General features: G+C 34.4%; 1 protein-coding gene across 1 annotated transcript; it reads right to left on the bottom strand.

Moving 5' to 3' along the window:
• BLZF1 (basic leucine zipper nuclear factor 1) lies at nt 1-20,088 on the bottom strand. The gene is made up of 7 exons (XM_015125013.3): nt 19,931-20,088; nt 18,714-18,791; nt 11,311-11,750; nt 9,752-9,951; nt 7,666-7,794; nt 5,996-6,215; nt 1-1,300 (listed from the first exon to the last, which is right to left on the bottom strand). The coding sequence occupies exons 2-7, from the start codon at nt 18,739-18,741 to the stop codon at nt 1,115-1,117; spliced, it is 1,203 nt and encodes a 400-aa protein (XP_014980499.2). The 5' UTR covers nt 18,742-18,791; nt 19,931-20,088; the 3' UTR covers nt 1-1,114.
• Nucleotides 20,089-20,450: the final 362 nt, after the last annotated feature.

Below are 20,450 nucleotides of genomic sequence, written 5' to 3'. Positions count from 1 at the left end.
GAAGGTAGATAAATTTATTGCTACTTGAAAACTAAATATAACTCAGATGAGTCAGACAAAAAAAAAATCATAGACATTACAATTACTATTATTTGACCAGGTTTGTCTTTTGATGATTTCTCTGACAGGCACTTCTGCAACAAATTTGTATAATTTGATATAAATATTATGTGATTATTCTTAAAGGCCAAGCAATGGGCATTTATGATGGCTAATCATAAATACACAATAATATATATTACATAATATATATTAATTGATAGATTGCATTTTTTTCTTTGAGCTTATATACTGTTTTAGAAAAAGTCTACCTTTTATAAATATCAAGTTGGATATTCTTGTCTGTTGCATTTGCTAAATAAGAGTCAATAGTTAATAATCTGTTTCTTTTATATATGTCAGATTGTGTCCATTCCGAATACAGAATCCCCTGCATAAAATTAGCATGTTTTGCTGAAGTACCTGTTAATTTGGCTCTAAAATATTTTTTTATCATATAGCATTTATTTTTAAAAGATTAATCCCTTCATCCATTTCTGCAAGGCTCTTTTGTAGCTCAAAAAATTACCATAAAGGGAAAGAAAGTCCTCCAGCTTCCTACTACAGTTACTTTAGAGTTGGGGTCAGAAAACTTTTTCTGTAAAGGATCTGCTGCATCTATTCAACTCTGCAGTTGTAATGCAAAAGCAACTTAGACAATAGCAAATGAATGGGTGTGGCCATATTTGACCCATGGTTGTAGTTTGCCTACCTTTGCTTTAGTGCATCTAAATAAACACTGTTCATATAAAATATCCAGCAAGATAAACAATAATTTAGTGCTTAAAAGAGAGTTGCAGAATCTTTTTCTTTTAGAGTCTTTTAGGAAAAGTATCATGTATTGCTTGGAAAGTATTCTCTATTTTAAATATATCTATACAGTTTCTTTACTTACCCTGAGATATTTATTAAGAAAGGGTAATCTGGAGTCTAATACATAAAACATCTTTGGGTGTATACATTTTGTAAATAGGAAGTGATATTACTTCTAGCATTGTAAGAACCCCAGTTCCCAAATAATAATGACTCTTGGGTAATGAGCAAGTACCTTAGCATGCCTCCAACATATTGACTGTTAAAGGGCAATCAGTTCTCCCTGGCAGTGATTGCAGCAATTGAAAGTTATGTTTTCATATCTAGTATAGGGATGAAATCGTCCAATATTTTTCTTTGCAGCAAGTAAGGTGGTTGATGAAGACTCAAAAAATGGATTATCTGGTGAACCCTCTGTACAGGTAACTGGATCTAAAATTCTTAGAACCTAAGGAAAATAAGATATAATGTCAGAAGTATGCAATATAGATAGTAAAAGCCTATGATTTCATTGATGTATACCTACCTATAAAGTTCCACTTCATTAATATGTAACTTATAAAAACTGAATGACGAATCTGATTGAAAAGACAACTTACTTCCTTTCTTAAGCTGTAAATTTAACATTGATGTCTAATTACTAGATTATCTAGGTTACATATATTTTTAAATGATGACATTAATGTTTCACAGATATTGGTAGGAAAGCAGGAAAACAGAGAAGAAAATGAGGTTATATCATTAAGTGATGTCAGTTTTTTTATATGTCAATTATATCATTAAGTGATGTCAATTTTTTTTTTTCCTTAACCAAAATGGACTTACTACTTCCCCTCTTCAATCTTTCATTCAACTGCTCAGAATCAAGATTTCTATATTTTTCAGGCTAAAATACAGAAACCTTTCTGTTCATATTAGTGTGTCAGTCTCCTGCTCCTGAATTCCCTTAGCATTTTGTTTCTGTCTCTCTCTAAAGACCTGTAATGTAATAACATCTTTAGTATTTGAGAACTTATTTTCTCTTCTAAATTTATAAACAATGTTAAAGTAAGCCCTTCATCTTTGCTTATCCTCTAGCACCAAACCAAATTCCATAAAAATAGAAGGATCCATTCTTCTATGGAAATGATATTTCAAAATCCTTGATAACTTTTCATTTATAGTATCAATGGCTTTTCATTTCTCTAATTTATATGCAGTATTTTATGATTACAGCCATGTTTTTGTTTCCTGGATTCCACAACACAATGCTCTCCTAATTCTTCTTCTCCTCTGATTTTTCCTAATCTGTCTCCTTCACTGAGACCCAAAACAGGAACTCTTGAGCTGAAAAAAGTTCTCCAGTTAAGGGCAGGGATAACGTGCCTGGCTCACAGCTCTCGATTCACATGTTCATATTTTCCTAATCATCACCACATGATGTGTTTGGGTTATGGTACAAAGGTAACAAGCACTGCAATTGGAAAGAATTGTGAAATGAATCAGGAAAAGTGCTTTCTCTCTTTCTTATATAAGGCTTGTTCAAAGCAGCTTTCTGGAATGGCTGGTGATGCCTGTTTCCCTAGCGGTTATGTGGTCCTGCAGATTTTTTTTTTCCCTTCTAAGTTACCACCAAACCCAAAGAGCCATCAGTACTCTAAGAATGTCCTGGCATTATTTAAGAGCCATCAACTTACTTTAGCACCTCTATTTTTCAACTAGACTGCTTTTTCAATTTAATTTTTGAGATCCTTCTATTTTTATGGAATTTGGTTTTGTGCTAGAGGATAAGCAAAGATGAAGGGCTTACCTTAATGTTGTTTACAAATTTAGAAGAGAAAATAAGTTCTCAAATACTATAAAGATGTTATTACATTGCAGGTCTTTAGAGAGAGAGAGTGAAACAAAATGCTGAGGGAATTCAGGAGCAGGAGACTGACACACTAATATGAACAGAAAGGTTTCTGTATTTTAGCCTGAAAGTGATGGGGAAGGATTTTATGCAGGGTGCCTTTCAGAGAAATCATTCTATACACAGTATGGGGGATGGAGGAAGCAGTATGCATAAGCAGACATAAGAAGAACAGAAAAAGGGAGGTTATTGTAATAATCTAGCTAAGAAATGATGGTACCTTGAAGCAACGGGACTGAAAAGTTTAAGAGACACTAAGGAAGAAGGGCTGTCAGTTTTATTGAATAGGAAAATGTGGTGGATAAAAGACTGGGAGAAGAAGGGGATCTAAATCAAGCCCTGAGGATACCTAACATGGTCTAGTGAAATAAAATGGATGGATAAAAGAGAATAGCCTGTACGGTATAAGGTTATATAAACCTAGGAAAGAGTATTTCAAGAAAGAGGGAGTGGTCAACTACACCAAATGCTACTGGCAGCAACTAAGTAGGCAGTGACACAATTTCCCAACAAAGAGAATAGAAAAGGAGAAACAAAGTTTTGGATAAAAATGATTAATTTTAGGTACTGACTCATTCAGTAAGTAGCTGAGCACTTACTATGTGCAAAGGATTATGCTAGACCTTGAGGAAACATAAAAACACAAAGTCCCCAGCCCTTTAGGAGTTTACAGTTTGGGAGAGGGATGGAAAATCAAACTATTATAATTTAATATGGTAAAGGGCAATTATAGATATAAGTGCAAAGTACAATGGAAGGCTGGAGAAGGAACACTTCAGATTGCCAGCAAGATTCAGAGAAGGCAGGTTCTTAAAGGTGGTATAGAGGTTGGGCAACAAAAGAGGTGCGGAGAAGGCAGTCTAGACAAGAAAAAGTATGTACAGAGGCATGAGATACAACGGCCTATGTGCATCATGAAAAGTGGTTAAACCCTGCTGGAATGTGAAATGCAGTGGGTAGTGACACTTGGGAAATGATTCTTGAGAAGGGGAGATGGAAAAAAGATTATAAAAAGCCTTCTATACAGTATGAATGAATTCTGATTCAATAATGAGGGAAACTGGGAGCTGTTTGATGACTGAAATGGCCTTCTGAAATAACTCTCTGGCAGTAGTGGGAGGGCAGGAGCAGCTAAGAAGCAGGGAAGGGTATCAGTGAGGAGGTAACTGCAGTGGGCTAGGCTGGAAGTCAGGTGTTTGAACTTGAAAGGGGATAAATTAGAAAAAAACTGGTAAGATCTGTAAAATCAACAGGACTAGGGGAATGAAGGAAATAGTAAAAATGATAGCTACCATTTATTGAGAAATTACAATATGTTGGAAACTGCTACAGGCTTTATATGTGTTTTTTATGGAAATCTGAAAACAGCACTATAGAGTAGGTATAATTCATCAAGACAGGGAGTACAGGAAAAGGAGGAGATTTTTAGGGTGGGGGGTGTACAAATGCAAAAGCAAGGAGAAAAGAGGTTCTAGTTTTAGTCATCTGTGAAACAAGTAGATGGAAATGCCTGGCTGGATATAAATCTCTCAGACTCAGAAAAAAGTCTGAGATGGAAGAGTCACAAGCATAAAGCTATGGTAACAGAATAACACCAAGAGAATACAGAAAGTATGTTATGTTAAGAAAGCTCAAGAGGGGTCATAGGAAGAGGATGCCCCTCCCCCTCAAACACTTAGAAAGAATGGTCACAAAAGTAGTGAATCATTGCAAGAGTACAGGGTTCAGGAAATGAAGGGATTTTGAAAAGGGGAAAACAGATTCCTATGAAGCATCAACATCCAAAGGAGGAAAAATGTCTATGAAGAAGAAAGAGTTCAGAGAGGGCCAAGAAAGAGTGATGTTACAAAGGTCAAGGGAGTTTCAAGGAAGGAATGCTTGATACAGTATAATATGATAGTAAAAGTTCATGACCTTTTTAAGAGTACTTACTGAGAATAGTGGGGCAGGAAGTCTACAGATGTAAGTGATGGTAGTAATTGAGGAATGGATGGTGTGTAAATACAAACATGTATGGACAACTTGTCCAAGATTCTTGGATGTGAAGGGAAGATGATAAAGCCATATCCGGAGATCTTACAATAGAGGGAAGATTTTTCTTTTTTAGATGAATGATGCTTGGACATGTTCTTAAGCCAAAAGGAAAGAACCAACACAGAGAAAGAATAACTGTTGAGGGGGAAGCCAGAGCCTAGAGGGGAGGTATGCTTAGAAGAGGAAGGACACCTTTTCCTCTCAGAGAAATGTATGCTGCCATACAGATAGGCTTCTAGATGTCAAATGAGACCTTCAGGCAGTTTTCTGCCTCTGTCCCCTTTTTCTTCTGTGGATTAGGCAGGAAAGTCATCTGCTGAATGTGAGGTAGTATTTGACGGGTACTGAAACAAAAAGGCAAACAGCTGAACTGACACAGGACTGGGGTTTTCAGCGTACTCGGAGAGGAAGATAAGGCAGTAAGGCACTTATGAATAGAGTCTAGGCAAGCTAAAGCCGGACGAGAAACTAGAAGAGTGAGCTGATGAGATACAGAAAAAAACACAGGGAGCGAGGGAATAAAAACAATTATGTGATCAAAGATGTGTTCACATCCAGGGAGTCAGAATGAAGAATCAGAGTTGGAAAGAAAAAAAGTTGAGATCACAGATCACAGAGAGAGAGAGAGATGTTGAGTTGAAGATTTTAATAGTGCAAAAGTTACGGCGACTGGCAGTGACCCAGGATGGGGACATGGGAGCTGTAATGAAGGTGAACTTGGTTGTTGTCACAGAAATGTGAGATGAGTATTTGACAAGCCAGCTGCATGGACCTTGAATTCATCCAGGACTATACTATCTGTTCTGTAGTACTTGATACATTTCCATCTATATGTGGGAATTAAGTAATTGCTTAGATCAGAAGTAATCTAATCTATTAATATACTGATTTAATCTACTACATTAAAAATTCTATGCAGTGGTTTTTATACCAAAATGAACTCAAGAAAAGGATTATCAGTGACTCAATAGCTAAAACATAGGACCTCTTTCAAAACAATTACTTTTTTTGTCCTTAAAAATAGAATAGTAGTGTTAGAAAATATTAAAGTTCAGAAGAGGAAATAATTTCCTCCAAGATAACACACTCAATAGCATGAGTGGTTTATCCCACATTTCCTAATTCCTAATGCCAAACACTTTCCATGATAATATGTCACCTTTCAGTAAGAGGACAGTCTTAGAAGTTCCACAGATCACAAAAGAGAAAATATTTTACCGTTTCAGCCATTTTCTCAGCTGGAGTGCTGCAGAATTCAACTGTTGATGGAATCTTTTTTTGATTGTTAATGCCAACATTTCCCAGAAGATGAGAATTTACTGCTTTTGCCAACTTGTGATTTGTTAATGCTAGCTCTGCTGTGCTGTGGGGTTGTACACTAGGGGAGTAAGTTTGCTCTCTTCCCCATTGCAAAGAGACTAAGAGCTCCTCCAATAATCTGCATAGAACACACATGAACACTGGCCATTAGTAAGAGAGCAAAATGTAAAAATTAATAATAGTAAATAAGTAATAAAAATATTTCTGAAATTATATAACATCTTTCCCTGATCCCTTTCTCTCTCAGAGTTCCATAAATTTGGATGTCTTAGTCCAGTAAGTTAGACTACAGAAAGCATATGTTAATCTACTAGGTTGTTGCCTGAAAATCATTTAACAAATAGTACTTCTTTTCGTTCTCACCTTTTAGTATAGGAACTACTTACATAATTTGTGAAACTATGGAGATATTCATACAGTTTTTCTTTTTTGGTGAGTTACATTAATTGATTCTTGAATGCTAAATCAATCTACAATTCCTGGGATTCACTTTACTTGGTCATAATGTATAAAACTTTTTATGTATTGTTGGATTTGATTCACTAAAATTCTGTTAAGGATTTTTGCATTTATGTCAATTAGAGATATTAGTTGGTGGTTTTTGGCTAATGGTTCTGGTATCAAGATAATGCTGGCCTCATGAAATGAGCTGGAAATTGTTTCCTTCTCTTCTATTTTCTAGAATAATTTTTGTAAATTTGGTTTTATGTCTTCTTTAGATGTTTACTAGCATTCATCAGTGAATCCATCTAGACCTGGAATTTCCTTTACTGGAAAATATTTAATTTTTAACTATAAATTATATTTGTTTTAACAGGTTAGGGCTATTCAGGTTATCTATTTGTTCTTGAGTAACCTTTGGTAGTTTGTTTTTCATGGAGTTTGTCCATTTCATCTAAATTACTGAATTTATTGACATGGATTTGTTCATAACATTTCTGTATTATCTTTTTTATGTGTATAGAGTCTATATTGTACCCCCCCCTTCATTCCTGATACTGGTAATGTATATCTTCTCTTTTTTTCCCGATTAAACTGGCTAGAGGTTTCTTGTGTGTTCTTTCTTCTAGTGTCCCCTATAATTTGCTCTTTGACACTTACTGATTCTATCTGTAATAAATCAACTACATAAAAATGCAAAAGGCTTTTAAGGAAGACCATCAATTTTGATAGTTCTGGAGTATATGGACATGAAAATAAGCTCTAATACTGCAGGAAGTCTTCAAAAATATCTCCTTCCACAGGAGAGACAGGTACACTCCTTGGCTTCTACCAAAAACTGTATGACTACAACTATAACCAGCAATTGCTTTTAAATCCAGAGAATCCTTCTAATACAGACATAACTAATTATTTCCCCAATTAAGAATGTGAAAAGCATGCCTTCTATTTTTTTAGTCCTCCTCCCTCCCAGAGCATCTATTTTAAAATGCTACTAAAAGTATATGCTCAGTAAGTTATCAAATGTAGACACACCAAAAACAAAAACAAACAAACAAACACAAAAGTACAATAACATAATTTGCAGGAGAAAGCAGAAGAGTTCAGAATGTAAACAAGTGCCATACTTCTGGGTAGCTATCATTTCTTGACGAAACTGTTCCCGTTCACTTAGGAGATCCTGTATAGCCCCGTGTGCATCACGGTTTTGACGCTGTAAAACTGCTCTTGAGTTGGTTAACTCATCTGCCATTACCCTGAAAAAGATTAAAATCTTACATATAAATTTGCTGACAGTAATACAGTGTAAAAAATTGAATATACTACTTTGTGACTGTCACTTTCAGAAGCTAACAGATTTAACATAGTATAGTTACTTCACAGTTTTTAAATTTTGACTGAAGAACACTAAAAATGTTTATGAGCTTAGAGTTCATTAAAAGGATTCAGTTAAAATATTCATTGAGACAATGACAAAGGCAAAAGTTACTCAACTTTCCTATACAATGACTTTTGGAGTACATCTCAATCTTACTCTAGATTGACCAAAATTTGAAAGAAAAAATTATTAAATGTTTTTAAACACAGAAAAACTTAAAGAGGCAAACAAAATTATCTTCTTACACTCAATTACCTCTTTGCCCTCAGAAAAATATTGATATAAAAAGACTTATATAAAGTCTTTCCTCATGTCCAGCATCCCTATCCTTCTTTTATATGCAGCCAACAAGGTTTTTTTACACTTCTCAAAAAAAATAATTTATGTATGTTTCAACATATACATATGTGTTAAAATAAATTTATCCATTTTATTTACAAAAAGAGATACTGAATACACACTTTTCTAAATCTTAGTTTTTCATTTAATAATTTATCTTAGAGACTTTTCCATATTAGCACATATAGAGCTATCTCATTCCCTTTTTTCAAAAATTAGCTTCATGTTTTCTACTGATTGGATACACAAAATTTTATTTAACCAATTTTCTACTGATGCAATTGAAGCAAAATGTTCAAGTATGGTTAATCAGCTGAAAAATTTAAAATTAAAATTTAAGTCTGAGACTGCAGTTACTACCAAATTCCTCAAAATGAAAACAATTTTGACATTAGAAGATTACATCAATTAAAATACCAATAAAATCGTATTTAATTTTTATTTAAAAATTTAATGAAATGTTACTATTGGTGTTGATCAGAATGTTAAAAAGTTGCATATTGCAGTAATTTGTATAATATATGCATGATTTGCCTCTTAAAAAATGTTCAGTAAGAATCAACTCAATTAACTTTCATTCTAAGTGAATAAATAGTTCATTTTTCCAAATAGCATAATGAACTAGCACAATTAGGAGATAAATGAAACACTGTTAAGAGAGTGAACAACTACTAAAAAGTGTCAGAGATATTAAGACATGAAAAAAACATTTTCCTAAAAATGTATTAATCACAATCAATGGTTCTTCAAATACACCCTGTAAACCTATGGCTGTTTTGTGAGAAATCTCCAGATGATTCAATTTAAATCAACAGTTATTAAACATACTCTGTAAAGTATTTTGCTAAGTACCAGAAATACAAAAATGGATAACATCCAGATCTTGTTATCCGGTAACTGTAAATTGAGGCAGGGAGGGGATAAACAGACAAAGAATCATACTATATAGCAGAGTTTCCCAACCACCAGTGTGTCGAGAGGCCTGGATGAGGACCCTGGCATTTTCGCCGCCATATGAGAGTAGCCTCATCCAGTATGTCATAAAAATGTTATAATTTTCTATTTGTGCACGGAGAGAAAAAGGTTGAGAAGCTTTATTATATGGTTAAAAGAACTATGAGAAGAGAGCATTTAGAATGAATAATATTATCTTAGGGAGTTCAAATATTTAAATGGAGAAAAATAATTTAGTTTGACTTTTTGTGATTTTAATGTTTACTAGACGTCTGAATTTACAGTTTTGTTTCAGTCTTAAACACTGTATTTTTACTATACAGTAAACTAGAACTCGGGAATAAGGGATGATCCTTATGTCACTTCTCCATTTAGGAAGACTGTGTGACTATCCAGAGGAGAGAGAGTCCACATCTCAAATGAAGTACTTTGATGACCTTAGTCAGAAATTTTCACATTACCATCTACTTTCTTGTGTTATAGATCAAAAACCTGATGGAGCAAAACCTAGGAAATGAAATACTATTTGCTGTAGAAAATACCTGCTTGCAAGGAATTTACTTCGCCATACATCACACTGTATTGACATACGTTCTAACTGTTCAGAAAGCTGAGCTGTGTTTCGACCTAGGGCTTCATTTTCTAAAATAAGCTGATTTTTCTCACGGGCTAGACGTTCAAAGTGATACTGAAGATCATCCCCAACAGAAGCCACCAGTAACTTTTTTAACTCACGATTTACCTAGAAGAGAACATAATCAATACAACAAGCTCAAAGTAATATCACTAACTTTAATGTAACAAAATTAACAAAAAGAGACTGTGTTTCTGTGTAATTTTGGACCTCCGTGACTTAAAGTCTCTATCAAAAAGTAAAATTAAATATTTAAGTTCTGTACGATATACAAACCATATCTCTCCACTACTCTCTATACATCTATATCCACAGTCCATGTGGTAATAAACTGAGCTTCTTGTAATAAGAGTAAAAATCATTATGAAAATAACAAATAGTTCCAGTCAACACTTACAGGAAAAAAAATTAAAACAAAACCAATACATTTTGATAAAAAACATGACTTAGAATGTCTTATGTTTTTTATTCAATATGTATAAGTTAGTCTATTGCATCCTAAGAAATTACTTTTAAAAAATAAAGCAAAGGAAGTAATCCAGTATGTTTCTAAGTATGTTCTTTACATCATTATTGAAAACAGCAAAAAATCAAAACAGATATCCAATAATGGGTATTGGTATATGGTATAGCTATTGAAGAACACTGTTGCTATTAATAATGACATTGTAATAGAATATTCTGTGACATGGCAGAACATTAATAACTGAAAAAAGTGGGTTATAACACTAAGTGAACTCAATGTATATGGTTATGCAGGTACAGCTGGATGAAATGATTCAGGTGGCACTATTTTCATTGTGTTTTTCTGTATTTTCTAAAATTTTTACAACATAAATTTGTACTACATTTTGTAATGAGAAACTAGTTATTTAAAAATTATTTGGATAAAAACCACTAACCATGGTCTCACTTATGAAGAAGACTTGTATCTAGCCAAAAGACGTATGGTCTAATAGGGAAACAAGGGAAGGGGCAAGGCAATTTTTACTAAGATGCAAAGATTAAAGCAACACCCTTAAGCAATACAGATTTTTTTCATTTACAATGAAGACACAGTAAGTTATACCACCTTTCTCTTTATTCCAAGTATCCTGTACACACAGGCAAAAATACTTGAAACTTATGGATCCTTAAAACAAGGACTGCTGGTCAATTACTACGCCTGACTTGGTCAATATTTGGTCTGGCAGTTTATAATTGTAACCTACTTTTGTAACTTATTGGTGGTCTTGTCCAAAGCACCTCACACCTCCATCTTCAATGAGGTTTAGAGTATAAGTTCCCAATATAAAGTATCTCTAGAGAACTGAGAGAGAATGAGAAATTTAAGAGGAAGCGTTTTAGAGAAATGACAAGCTAGGATAAATGACATTCCCATAAAGAAATGTAGTTTTCTAACATGCAGATTCAAAAGGTCCAGACGTAAAGAGTAGCACTCATTATATCAATTAAGGCTGTTCTTACCTCTGTCTGTACACGGAGCTGGTTTGAAAGACCTTCTTTGTCCTGTAGTAACCTTCTTTCAGAATTCTTGAGCTTTTCTAATACATTCTTTACTTCTGAGAGTTCCTTATTAGGTTCTATAACTCCCTCTGACTGACCAAGGAATTCTCCTTTATGATGTCCCAGAGACTTAACCTTTGTGTTTTTGTTGGGGATATCGTGAGTTATAGCAGCTTTGGGAACTAATATTCTTACAGCTTCAACTTCCATTGCTTTTTCAGTGAGCATTTTCCCTAGCTGAAGAACTCCTGGGCTCTCTGATGGAACTGCTTTCTTCCATGGACTCTGAAGACTATGATGCTTTCTAGATTGGACTCCAGAGGTAACTTCAACAGATTTAGGTGGCTCCTCAGTTTCCATTCCATCTCCTGCTCCTCGGATTGGGGATGAAGTAAGGGTGACTAACAAAAAGGAAACAAAACAGAAACTTACCAAGAAGAAATGCCAAGAAAATGCTAAGAAATTTTCTAAGCAAGAAATTGCTAAGAAAATGCTAAACCCTATATTCAAAATTACTCGCACTAAAAAGAATGCAAAAAAAAAAAAAAATCAGAGAAAAAGTAATTTTCAAAACAATCATGTATCAACAAAAGGTACATGTTTAAACTTTCCTTCAGTAGACCAGAGATTTGGAATCAGAGTATTTGGTTCTGACTTTTACTTCCTAGTATAACCCCAGGTAAATAATTTAATCTTCCATGAATCTCTATTTCCTAATTTGCAAACTAGAGATGATAACAACTTTGCTATAGAATTTTGGTAAGAAAAAATGTAATAAGATCAAATGCTTGGCATACTGTAGACACTCAATAATGTTAGTTAAAAATAAATGTTAGCTATATATATGCACATTTGAAACCATCTACATCATAAGAGATTCATCTGTTTTTGTGAACTCTTGTAGTAAGAGGAAGCAACATATATGTTACACTGAAAAATGTATTAAGAAAAGATTCAATCCTATTCTTAGGCCTAACAGTTTATGCCCTGCTTACAGAAGTGAAACTACACTGAATTGTCAGATTAAACATCCTTATACCTCACTTTCACCGTATCATACCCAGTTATTTTATTGTTCTCTCATTCCATCTAGTGGCTTTCAATTTGAGTGCACTGTATTCCCAAAAAAGTGCCTTGCATGTAGTATTCATATATATATGTTTTTTATATATATATATATGTTATAAACAAATGAATGATAACAAGGGGAGGGACAAAAGAGGAGCACACAGATCAGTGACAATGATTAGAATGATGAACTTTGACTGGTCATGGGCAGCAAACATGGTGCTGGGTACCTAATGTAGGCTAGACATTCTATCAGGTAAGACCACTATGCTTAAGAAATTTACTACCTAATTTAGGGGACAGGACATACATATAAAAAGATAAAATGTATTACACGATAATATATAATAAGTGTGCAATAAGTGGTATAAAAATATTTCAATAGAAATTTTATGTCTATAGAAACATTAAGGACAATCATGAACTACTGATTGGTCTTCAGTGAATTCATCACTGTCCAACCAAACCATATATATATATGTAATAAGATCAAATGCGTGGCATACTATAGACACTCTCTCTCTCTCTATATGTGTGTGTATATATATGTGTGTGTGTATATATATATGTGTGTAATACAATCTCCTAAAACAAAGACTTAAAACAGAATTCCTTTTATACTTGTAATAAATTTTGTAAGCTTAACATATTTTTTATTTTATGGCTAGAATATAAGTTAATATAGCATTTACTTTCTTATTATTCTACTGTTGAATATTTAGACTCTTTCAAATTTTTCACTATAATAAATAAGACTTTATTGAACACTTTTATGCCTACATATTTTTCTTAACTTCTGAATTATTTTTTCAAATAAATTCCCAAGCATAAAATCAATGGGTTTGTTGAAGATCTGTATGGCCGAAATGCCTCCCAAAATCACTCTACCAGTGTAATCTGTGGATCTATGCCTAATGTCCTTACTATTTATTTATTTGCATGCTCAATGCCTATGACTTATATAGTACTTAAAAATAAATAAGAATACATGTAAACTGTTTAGAATGGTATTTGACACAGTAAGCACTCATTAAATGTTAGGTCCTATTGCTTTTATTATTATTTATATAAACTCCTAATAAACTTTGGATGTTGATCTGGAGAGAAATAAATTTATTTAATGCCATAAAATATAATTCTGACTTTCATTCTCTTATGTAAATCCTAAAGTTATATTGCTAGACTATAGGACTATTTATTCAATTAACAGATTTACTTTTTTCAAATTTTTCCCATGTAGAGATGTTCTGGGAATCTTGAGTTATGTTAATTAGACAGGAGGTGGAAACATATCTGAGGTATAGTTAATATGTTCTATTTTACAAAACATTTTTCATTAGAATAAAATAGTGTCATTTCTATATGAAATGTAAGCTAAGTTTAAACACCCCTTGGGCCTTGGGACTGACTCTACTTTTAAAAAGGTAAACAAAGGAGTACTTCAGAAAGTGAAATAAATGCCTAACATGCTGGGTTTGGTAAATTAGTTAAAACAAAGCATGGTAGCACTGACAAAGAGAATGTCCACTGAATCATTTAAAAACAGCTCACTGCAGCCTTGACCTCCTGGGCTCAGGTGATCCTCCCACCTCAGCCTCCCAAGTAGCTGGGACTACAGGCATGTGCCACCATGACCAAGTAATTTTTTTTTTTTTTTTGTAGGGACGGGGTTTTATCATGTTGTCCAGAATGGTCTTGAACTCCTAGGTTCAAGCAATTCTCTGGCCTCAGCCTCCTAAAGTGCTTGGATTACAGGTGTGAGCCATCACACCTAGTCACCTGTATTCTTAAAATCTGATTTTAAATTTGTCTAAACTTAACTAACTTGTCTAATTTTGTCAATAAGACATTCTGGCATTTAAGAAGTAACGTAGAATCATGTATTAACTATAAATTAATAAAAGCCATCAACAATAAAAATACACACTAGAGCCATTGTTCAGGCCCACTGAGGCTGAGGAAATAAAAAACAGGTGTGATACTTCCATTATGGTCAAATACGATTTCTAGGCAAGCTGTAACATTTTTGAGCTGGAATTTTAAGTAACAGAGATACAAGAACAAATTACAAAATGATTAATGTTAAATTTAAAAGGCAAAGAATCATTAATACGTATTTAACAGAAATCTCTTTTTGAACAAAATACCTTGTTGGGAAATCAAGAAGTTCAATCAACTTGTTTCTATTCCAATTTACTCTTAACTTTATTTAAACTGTTCTACTTACTCAAGCATTTATGAATATCAAAGTTGTATTATATATTACATGACCGTTCCTTCTCAGTAATAACTATGATTCTAGCTAATGTGCATAGGTAAGCAGGCAGAAGAGCCAAGGCTTTACATTTTCTCACCTGGTAACTTTCATAATTCTATTTTTCCTTGTGACATATGTAGAAACCTTTATTACATATGCAGTAGGCACAATCCAGGACACATTTATGAATAATTATCGTATCTCAAGTGGGAAGACAAGGACCTATGGTAACAGCTCCATAGTTATGAGTGATGCTTAAGTCAAGAAAAACACTAATCCTTATTCTTCCCCACTATTTGAAGGGAACCAACAAAACAATCCTTAAATTATTCATTATCATTACTTCCACCTGTGATCAATTATCAATGAACTAAAACATGTCTAAGGTTTGCTCATTCGTATTGCCTACCAGGATTGGTGAAATGTACGGCAAGAACAAAGAAGGTCACTAGTCTAACATTCTGGAATGGGAGCTGGCAAACTTTTTTTGTAAAGGACCAAAGAGTAAATATTTTAGGCTTTGTGAACCAAAAGGTAAAATTGAGGATACCATGTAAGTATTTAATAAGAGAAAAAAAATTTATCGATGAAATTCAAACTATAACAACAATAATTGAATACAGTTTTTTGATAACATAGGTCTAATAATGGGAAGAACAGAATTTTTTAAATTCAGGATACTGTTTGGCTTAAATAGTGTTAATGTCCACTATTATCAAACTGATTGCAAATATTCTCAGGAGGCTGAGGGCCACAATTTGCCAACCCGTGCTCTAGAATATTGAGGCAAAAAAAATTTCATAGTCTGTCATTGAACAAATATTTCTCTTTTATTCATAAAACTTCAATCTATGATGAGAGGTACCTAAGTCAGCAGAATGGGGTAGTGAAAAGAACTCTAACTCACTAGAGTCTGAGTTAAAATAACTTAAGTCCCTACTGCTATGTATTGTGTGACCTTGGACAAAGCACTTAACCTCATCCTTCTCCCCTCCCTTGGTGCTTTTAGAGTAATGCAAATATGGTAGTATATATTTCAAAAATAATTTGTTTCTCTTGTAGACTAGACTGTTGGGAGCTCTTCAGGGTATGGACTGCCTCCTAATCTTCGTATCATGAACTAATAAAATGGTGCTTGTCACAGAGAAAATGAATAAATGCTTACTGAAGTTTATTAATCTGTTAATAGACTACCTTGAGTGTTTCATTTTTAACATCCAAAAACTAACCCATTTAAAAACTGCTTTATTTTTTTTCCTCTACCCTGAATCATTAATTCCTAACTTGGTTATAGTCTGAAAGACTTTCCAGAACATATACAAATTCAGTTATAAAACAGTTAAAACAAATTAGGGATTCTCATGTGGTAATTTTAAATCAAGAATCTTTTTAAATGTCACTCATCTCACCTAATAAAGTTTAGTTAACTATTATTAAATTAGTAAAATAAGTTACATACAATGGACTTAAGAGTTACATCAAGATTTACTGAACTGGAATCTAAGCATTCTTCTTACCAAGGGCTCTATGGATAGAGTTCTCTGGTCAAATAAGTGTGGGCAATGTTGCATACTGCATCTCTACGGAGTTTCAGTGTACATTAGTATTAAAGTTATACTATAGACTCTTAAGAGGTCCTATAGCCTCTCTTTTAATACAGCATTTCTCGAATTTACCTGCTCATGGAATACCTTTTTTACCTAATACCTATTATTCTACAGAACTAGTGTTAGACTATTTTATGGAATCAAAAATATTTAAATATCTCAGACCTTCCTATTTGGTCTACTATTACTAAACTATTTGACTTCAATAGCTTTATTTTTAATTTTAATCCCACATCCAAGAAAAGCTTTGGATTTTAAGTTTCTAGTTATTACTATTTACTGTATGTTTCCTTTTCAGAAACAGCCCTAGCAGCCATGATACATCCCTCTTATGATGACAGTACTGCTCAAATGTCTTCTGAGAGGAAGTTCTGTTGCTATTACCAAACCAACTGTACTTATCTCCTGAGGCAGTTACAGGAAGTACAGACAACTGACAAATGTCAACCAAGTACACCTTTTCACAGGCCATGCAATACGAGTAACTTTTGTTCACTAACATCAGATGACAGATTAAACAGAAATATGGCTAATAGAATTATTTACCTTACTGGATAATTAAGATCACAAAAAATCATGTTTGTTAAAGTACCTTATAACTCTAATCCTCATTAAAAACAAGTAATAATAAATATTAAAAAGTAACTTAATCTCACTGAGGACTTACCAGTACTTTTAATGACTAATCATAATATCGTATTTAGTTTTTGCTTTTTGACAAGCACCATGTTGGTTGCTTTCACATTAATTATTTAACTGCTCTTATTTCCCATTAATCCACCGTTTATTACTTTCCTTACAGTCTCTGACTTGCTTATCTAATGGTATAAAAGCCTTCTGGTGACTTATGAAATGCTGTTGCACAGTTGAATTAAATTCAATTACATATTTAGGGGCATGATCTTTCTTCCTTGTTTCCTAAACTTATTTCAACCTGCTTTTAGAGAGGGTGTGCTGCTGGAGGTCAGCTTGCTGAAAAACTGGCATCTAGAAAACAGTTTTCCATCTTTCACTGATGGTTCTAGCATGCAGAATTCACCCCATCCAAAAAATAAGCTGGGTCAGGAGAAGTTCACTATGGGACATGTTAAAATTGTTGCCTATAGCTATGTAAGGATGGCCAGTAAGCAGTAGTATGAATCATAAGGAAAGAGATCAGGGATATAGATAGATTGGGAAGTCATTTATATAGATAATTACTGAAGTCATGACAGTAGAAAAGAAACAGTGGTCAAAAGCACTGATATTAAAAGAAAAATAAGAAGGAGAGGAGGCTGAAAAAGAAACAGAGGAGATACAGCTTCAGCAGTGCTGTCCAACATAATTTTCTTCAGTGATTGAAATAGCCACTAGTCATATTTGCCTATTGACCACTTGAAGTTTGGCAAGTGTCACTGAGAAACTGAATTTTTAATTTTTAGAAAATATTAATTTAAAATCAAATAGCCACATATAATTACTGCATTGGACAGTGAAAGGCTACAGAGTAGGCTGAAAATAAAAGTGACATCATGGAAGTCATCAAAAGAAAGTATCTCAAAAGGCAGGGAATGGTCAACAGTATTAAATATTAGAGAGGACAAACTAGCTAGGACTAAAAAGTGACTACTGTATTTAGCAATTTAGGGGTTGAATTGTGTCCCCCAAATCTTTATATGTTGAAGTACTAACCCCCACTACCTCAGAATGAGACTTCATTTGGAAACAGGATCACTGCAGATGTAATTAGTTAAGATGAAATCATACAGGAGTAGGCTGGGTTCCTTTTTCAATATGACTGCTGTCTTTATAAAAAGGGTAAATTTAGACCAGAAACATGCACACAGGGAGAATGCCATGTGAATATGAAGGCAGAGATAAGGGTGGTACGTCTACAAGACAAGGAGCACCAAAGACTGCCAGCAAGCCACTGGAAGCTAGGAGAGTGTCTCTAATGCCTTCTGAAGGAGCATAGCCTTGTTGACATTTTCATCTTGGACTTCCAGCCTCCAGAACTGAGACAATATATTTTGTTGTTCAAGCCACACAGTTTATGGTACTTTGTTACAGCAACCCCAGCAAAGTAATACAACATGAAAGAGATCTTTGATACATCCTAGTTGCTTTGTCTATCTACTTAAATCTTTAAAAATGTATATTCTTATTTAAATCTTAATCTTCTAGCATATAGGGAATATAGCTGTTAAAAACTTTGTATTAACATTAAATGTTTAAGAGCAGCCACCTAATAAATTCTAATTAATGATGTTAAATTTCACTTGTACATCTAAAGTACTGAAATATAAACACTGCACTACACAATAAACACAAAGGGATCTGAAATAACAAATGATTCCCAAGGGCGTCCATGAGATCTAGTTATCTGGCTCAAACGTTCCTTCACATCATCATAAATGTCATGTTTTAAAAACAATTATAAAAAAGCCACTTACCTTTGGTTTCTAAATTTTTAGTAGTCATTTTTTCCCCTTAACCACTGAAAATGCACTCCAAGACTTCTACTGAACAACCTAGAAATGTATGCATATGAAATAATTTAAACAATATATAAACACATTCATTGAGTACCTCTAATTTAAAAGTTATGATATTTTAATTGCTTCTGTATTTAGTACACATGCATTTAGAAAGCGAAATGTCTCTTATATCCCTTTCTCCCAGAAGGCATTGTTACATCTACTAAAAGTCTCAAAAAAAAAAAATAGGGGTGGTTTACTTCTAAATATTCCGTTTCACCATCCTCACCAATACACTCTAAATTGTCAGAAGTGTGTCCTGAATTTTAGCCAAGCAATGGCAATGAAGTTACTGTGGTGGTTTTTTGTCATCCGTACGACAAGAGGAATTTTAAAGTAATTACTTTCTTAGGAGACATACTGACACAATTCGTATGCACACACAGACACACACACACATATCAAAAAGGAGCTTCTGTTTAGATGTGTAACGAACGAGAAAAAATATTACTCAAGATAACATAATTCATATTTTTTTGGTAATAAAGTTAAAATAGTGTAGCTCCAAAAGTAAAAAGAGAAACATATATTGAGCACATGCTTTCAGAAAGGTACACACTGCCTACAGTACAGACTCAGATTTACTAGAAAACATATAAAAAGGTGATGCTACTGCAATGATATAAATATGACAAACTGTACACTAGATGACAACTGGTGTCACTACAAAAAAAGATCGCTCTCAGTACTAGATACAACTCAGTTCAATTAGTGAACCCGACGACTAACTTTCTTAACAGTCACAAACTTTTCTACACTACAGTCTATTGCTCCGAAAAGAGGTATCCAAAAAACCCTTCGTAAGAGTAACGATCCCTGAAACTGCCCTTGATAGTTGCTCTGCGAAACATACAGGCACACCGAGTGCGTGCTGGCAAATGCCAAATGAAGGTGAGGGGGTGAAGAAGTAAGTAGGGGGAGTGAGCAGGTATGAGAGCGATAGGCCGGGAAGCGACAAGTCTGTCAACCTTTGCTGTCCCGGGAAGTCGAAACCGAAGTTCCATTCCTGTCTGAAAAAGCCTTCCCGGAACAACAATCGTTCCCTAAATCCAAAGCTACTGGCCACCAAGCTCCAGCCAGACCTCCGTCCCTTTCCAACATCCTTAGTTATACCTGCTTGTCCTCGGATTTACCTGTAAGATTCTTATTCTCCGTATTTCAGGGGACTTCACTTCATAGGCTCTTCGGATCGGTATCACCAGGCTAACTTCTCACAGACCTCTTCCATTCAGAAGCCGGCCCGCCCAGGCCCTCCACATATCCAGGAGCTCTCTCACTCCTAACCACTTCCGATTACTCAGGGTTTCGCTTCCGGAATACGTTTCCAAAAGAGAAGGGTAAATACATTCTGCAGTGAGTTTAAACTCAAGTAACACAGAACACACACTGTAAGGCCTCCGTAAGTGGAAAGCGGACAGATGTCTACTTTAAAATAAAATACTGTACAGCAACTTTTGGAGCCCAAGCCTCAGATTCACTTAAACTTCCGGGCCAGCTGTTAAACAAACGGAAGTAAAACTGCCGGAAACAGAAAAACGGCGTCTCGTAGCCCCAGGCGACAGCGTGGAGGGGCGGGCCTGTCGATTGGATGAACGCAGCTGAGATTACTCCCAGCCACTAAGGACGAAGAGGTGGGGCGGTGGCGTCCCACGC

Source organism: Macaca mulatta, chromosome 1 (genome assembly GCF_049350105.2).
Source record: "Macaca mulatta isolate MMU2019108-1 chromosome 1, T2T-MMU8v2.0, whole genome shotgun sequence".
Lineage (NCBI taxonomy): Eukaryota > Metazoa > Chordata > Mammalia > Primates > Cercopithecidae > Macaca > Macaca mulatta.
Note: the sequence above shows the minus strand (reverse complement) of the source record. Positions and strands in the feature narration are given on the sequence as shown.